The sequence below is a fragment of the Scylla paramamosain genome, chromosome 49, assembly GCF_035594125.1.
Source record: "Scylla paramamosain isolate STU-SP2022 chromosome 49, ASM3559412v1, whole genome shotgun sequence".
NCBI classification, from domain to species: Eukaryota; Metazoa; Arthropoda; class Malacostraca; order Decapoda; family Portunidae; genus Scylla; species Scylla paramamosain.
In genome coordinates this window covers 1,230,001-1,235,000 of record NC_087199.1, presented here as the reverse complement: position 1 = coordinate 1,235,000, position 5,000 = coordinate 1,230,001, and the positions used below count along the sequence as shown (strand labels likewise).

General features: G+C 40.1%; 1 protein-coding gene across 1 annotated transcript in view; it reads left to right on the top strand.

Annotated features, from left to right (window-relative positions):
* LOC135095471 (WD repeat-containing protein 47-like) overlaps nucleotides 1-5,000 on the top strand; it is a 26,578-nt gene that overhangs the window by 20,731 nt on the left and 847 nt on the right. The window contains 6 exon segments of the mRNA XM_063996319.1: nucleotides 1-33; nucleotides 2,919-3,088; nucleotides 4,000-4,170; nucleotides 4,518-4,542; nucleotides 4,544-4,652; nucleotides 4,758-4,977. The exon segment at nucleotides 1-33 is cut by the window's left edge and continues 149 nt beyond it. Of these exon segments, the coding sequence (XP_063852389.1) occupies nucleotides 1-33; nucleotides 2,919-3,088; nucleotides 4,000-4,170; nucleotides 4,518-4,542; nucleotides 4,544-4,652; nucleotides 4,758-4,977 (728 nt within the window).

The window sequence follows — 5,000 nt, the reverse complement described above, 5'->3', positions numbered from 1 at the left end:
GATATGTGCCTACCCTAAGCTGTCTGACCTCAGGTGTGTGTGTGTGTGTGTGAGGCTGTTACTTATACTCTTACTACTACTACTACTACTACTACTACTATTATTATTATTAGTAGTAGTAGTAGTGGTGGTATTAATTACCGTACGTGATGCATGTTTAGAATGAGAGATAAGCAGAATAATCTTAGAAATCATTAATAACATCAGCTAAATATGTTTGCAGTGTTTTCAAGCTTTTTTTAATTGTTTTCAAGCTTTCCAACTGTTTGCAAAGTGTTTTCAAGCTTTTTTTAACTGTTTTCAAGCTTTCCAACTGTTTGCAAAGTGTTTTCAAGCTTTCTTTAACTGTTTTCAAGCTTTTCTTTAACTGTTTTCAAGCTTTCCAACTGTTTGCAAAGTGTTTTCAAGCTTTCTTTAACTTTTCAAGCTTTCCAACTGTTTGCAAAGTGTTTTCAAGCTTTTTTTTACTGTTTTCAAGCTTTCCAACTGTTTTCAGAGTGTTTTCAAGCTTTCCTTAACTGTTTTCAAGCTTTCCAACTGTTTGCAAAGTGTTTTCAAGCTTTTTTTTAACTGTCTTCAAGCTTTCCAACTGTTTGCAAAGTGTTTTCAAGCTTTTCTTTAACTGTTTTCAAGCTTTCCAACTGTTTGCAAAGTGTTTTCAAGCTTTTTTTAACTGTTTCCAAGCTTTCCAACTGTTTGCAAAGTGTTTTCAAGCTTTTTTTAACTGTTTTCAAGCTTTCCAACTGTTTGCAAAGTGTTTTCAAGCTTTTTTTAACTGTTTTCAAGCTTTCCAACTGTTTGCAAAGTGTTTTCAAGCTTTCTTTAACTGTTTTCAAGCTTTTCTTTAACTGTTTTCAAGCTTTCCAACTGTTTGCAAAGTGTTTTCAAGCTTTCTTTAACTTTTCAAGCTTTCCAACTGTTTGCAAAGTGTTTTCAAGCTTTTTTTTTACTGTTTTCAAGCTTTCCAACTGTTTTCAGAGTGTTTTCAAGCTTTCCTTAACTGTTTTCAAGCTTTCCAACTGTTTGCAAAGTGTTTTCAAGCTTTTTTTAACTGTCTTCAAGCTTTCCAACTGTTTGCAAAGTGTTTTCAAGCTTTTCTTTAACTGTTTTCAAGCTTTCCAACTGTTTGCAAAGTGTTTTCAAGCTTTTTTTAACTGTTTCCAAGCTTTCCAACTGTTTGCAAAGTGTTTTCAAGCTTTTTTTAACTGTTTTCAAGCTTTCCAACTGTTTGCAAAGTGTTTTCAAGCTTTTTTAACTGTTTTCAAGCTTTCCAACTGTTTGCAAAGTGTTTTCAAGCTTTTTTTAACTTTTCAAGCTTTCCAATTGTTTGCAAAGTGTTTTCAAGCTTTCTTTAACTGTTTTCAAGCTTTCAGACTTTGCAGAGTGTTTTCAAGCTTTCCTTAACTGTTTTCAAGTTTTCCAACTGTTTGCAAAGTGTTTTCAAGCTTTTTTTAATTGTTTTCAAGCTTTCCAACTGTTTGCAAAGTGTTTTCAAGCTTTTTTTACTGTTTTCAAGCTTTCCAACTGTTTGCAAAGTGTTTTCAAGCTTTTTTAACTTTTCAAGCTTTCCAATTGTTTGCAAAGTGTTTTCAAGCTTTTTTAATTGTTTTCAAGCTCTCCAACTGTTTGCAAAGTGTTTTCAAGCTTTTTTTTACTGTTTTCAAGCTTTCCAACTGTTTGCAAAGTGTTTTCAAGCTTTTTTAACTTTTCAAGCTTTCCAATTGTTTGCAAAGTGTTTTCAAGCTTTTTTTTAACTGTCTTCAAGCTTTCCAATTGTTTGCAAAGTGTTTTCAAGCTTTTTTTAACTGTTTTCAAGCTTTCCAACTGTTTGCAAAGTGTTTTCAAGCTTTTTTTAATTGTTTTCAAGCTTTCCAACTGTTTGCAAAGTGTTTTCAAGCTTTTTTAATTGTTTTCAAGCTTTCCAACTGTTTGCAAAGTTTTCAAGCTTTTTTTTACTGTTTTCAAGCTTTCCAACTGTTTGCAAAGTGTTTTCAAGCTTTCTTTAACTGTTTTCAAGCTTTCCAACTGTTTGCAAAGTGTTTTCAAGCTTTCCTTAACTGTTTTCAAGCTTTCCAACTGTTTGCAAAGTGTTTTCAAGCTTTTTTTAATTGTTTTCAAGCTTTCCAAGTGTTTGCAAAGTGTTTTCAAGCTTTTTTTAACTTTTCAAGCTTTCCAATTGTTTGCAAAGTGTTTTCAAACCTTTTTTTTAACTGTTTTCAAGCTTTCCAACTGTTTGCAAAGTGTTTTCAAGCTTTCTTTAACTGTTTTCAAGCTTTCCAACTGTTTGCAAAGTGTTTTCAAGCTTTCTTTAACTGTTTTCAAGCTTTCCAACTGTTTGCAAAGTGTTTTCAAGCTTTTTTAACTGTCTCCAAGCTTTCCAATTGTTTGCAAAGTGTTTTCAAGCTTTTTTTAACAGTTTTCAAGCTTTCCAACTGTTTGCAAAGTGTTTTCAAGCTTTTTTTTAACTTTTCAAGCTTTCCAACTGTTTGCAAAGTGTTTTCAAGCTTTTTTAACTTTTCAAGCTTTCCAATTGTTTGCAAAGTGTTTTCAAGCTTTTCCTTAACTGTTTTCAAGCTTTCCAACTGTTTGCAAAGTGTTTTCAAGCTTTCCTTAACTGTTTTCAAGCTTTCCAACTGTTTGCAAAGTGTTTTCAAGCTTTTTTTAACTGTTTTCAAGCTTTCCAACTGTTTGCAAAGTGTTTTCAAGCTTTCCTTAACTGTCTCCAAGCTTTCAGACTATTCCCAAACTGCAAACCCTTTCCAAACAGTGACTGAGTGAGGGTAGGTCACTGTGAGGCAGCTTGAAGGTCACTATGAGGCAGCACAAAGCTTTAAAGAGAAACAGGCAATATATAGACCACCACCACCACCACCACTACCACCACCACTACTACTACTACCACCACCACTACCTTGCAGAGAGGACCACAACACATATCAACCCACAGTTTTGTACAAGAGGACCAAGCACCACAAGGGGTCTATCTACTGCCTAGCCTGGAGTCCCCTGGGTGACCTCATTGCCACGGGGTCAAACGATAAGACTGTTAAGCTTATGAGGTTCAACGCAGATGCTTGCAGTATGGATGGTGAGTCTTCGGTGGTTGTGGCGGGTGTTTGGTGGGGTATGTGTGTGTGTGTGTGTGTGTGGGAGGTGTTTTGGGGGTAGGAGGGGTGTTTGGGTGTGTTTTGGTGTGTTTTGGGTGTGTTTCGTGTGTGTTTGGGTGTGTTTTGGTGTGTTTGGGTGTGTTTTTGGTGTGTTTTGGGTGTGTTTTGGGTGTGTTTTGGGTGTGTTTGGGTGTGTTTTGTGTGTGTTTGGGTGTGTTTTGTGTGTGTTTGGGTGTGTTTTGGGTGTGTTTGGGTGTGTTTGGGTGTGTTTTGGTGTGTTTGTGTGTGTTTTGGATGTGTTTGGGTGTGTTTTGGTGTGTTTTGGTGTGTTTGTGTGTGTTTTGGTATGTTTTTGGTGTGTTTTGGTGTGTTTTGTGTGTGTTTGGGTGTGTTTTGGTGTGTTTTGGGTGTGTTTGGGTGTGTTTTGGTGTGTTTTGTGTGTTTTGGGTGTGTTTGGGTGTGTTTGGGTGTGTTTCGTGTGTTTTGGGTGTGTTTCGTGTGTTTTGGTGTGTTTGTTTGGGTGTGTTTGGGTGTGTTTTGGGTGTGTTTTGGTGTGTTTTGGGTGTGTTTTGGGTGTGTTTTGGTGTGTTTTGGGTGTGTTTTGTGTGTGTTTGTATGTGTTTTGGTGTGTTTTGGGTGTGTTTGGGTGTCTTGGGTGTGTTTTGGGTGTGTTTTGTGTGTGTTTTGTGTGTTGGAAATTTTTTGTATCATGTATATTGTGTGTGTGCATGTGCGTGCGTGCGTGTGCGTGCGTGCATTACATCACATTAACTTCTCTCTTTTTTGCGGATCAAGTCCCCTAATCATCAACAACACACAAAACACCAAAACAATTAAAATCACAAGCCTAACCTAACACGACCTGAGCTGACCTGACCTGACCCCACCCCAGGACAGGAGATCGAGCTGGCAATGCACGACGGGACAGTCCGTGACATGTGCTTCGTCGAGGACACCAGCAACAAGTCCTCCCTTCTCATTTCTGGCGGTGCTGGTGACTGCAAGATCTACGTAACAGATTGTGCAACTGGTACTCCCTTCCAGGCTCTCTCTGGCCATACCGGTGCGTGTCGGGGTGTGGGAGGGTGTCTGGAGGGTGTAGCAGGGTGTGGCAGGGTGTAGCAGGGTGTAGCTGTTAAAATAATGGCATTGCAGGGTGTAGAAAGACAAGGAATTAGTGGAGGACTGTGAACGAGGGAATTCTAGGGTGTAGGAGTGTATTGGGAGGGTGTGGAAGGGTGTATGGGGTGTTTAAGGGAGGGTGAGGGGGTTGCTAGGGTGTAGGAGGGTGTAGATATATTGAAAGAAGTGAAAAAGGTGTTTCTCTCGCTCTCTTTCTCTTTAAAAAGGACTAATATTTATGTACTCTCCCTCTCTCTCCCTCTCTCTCCCTCCCTCTCCCTTCCACAGGTCACATCCTCGCCCTGCACACGTGGGGGTGCAATGTTCGTGTCCGGCAGCCAAGACCGCACCGTGAGATTCTGGGACCTGCGCACAAGAGGCTGTGTCAACGTGATCACCCCTGCTGCCACCCCAACCAAACCTGTACGTGCGTTTGTGTGTGCGTGTGTTGGATTATAGCTACCCCTGTTTATATGTGACATTATGTATTGGCTTGGTGTTGTATCTCTGGTTCTCTGTGTCTCCCAGGGCGCCCCAGTGGCCTCCCTGTGCGTGGACCCGTCAGGCAGGCTTCTGGTAACAGGCCACGAGGATGCCGTGTGCTGTCTGTTTGACGTACGTGGCTCGCGCATCATACAAGCGTTTAGGCCACACGGCGCTGATGTCAGATCCATTCGGTTCTCCCCCTCGGCATACTACTTGTTGACGGCCGGCTATGACAACAAACTGGTACTGACTGACCTGCAGGGTGAGTATTTGGTGCTTGTGGTG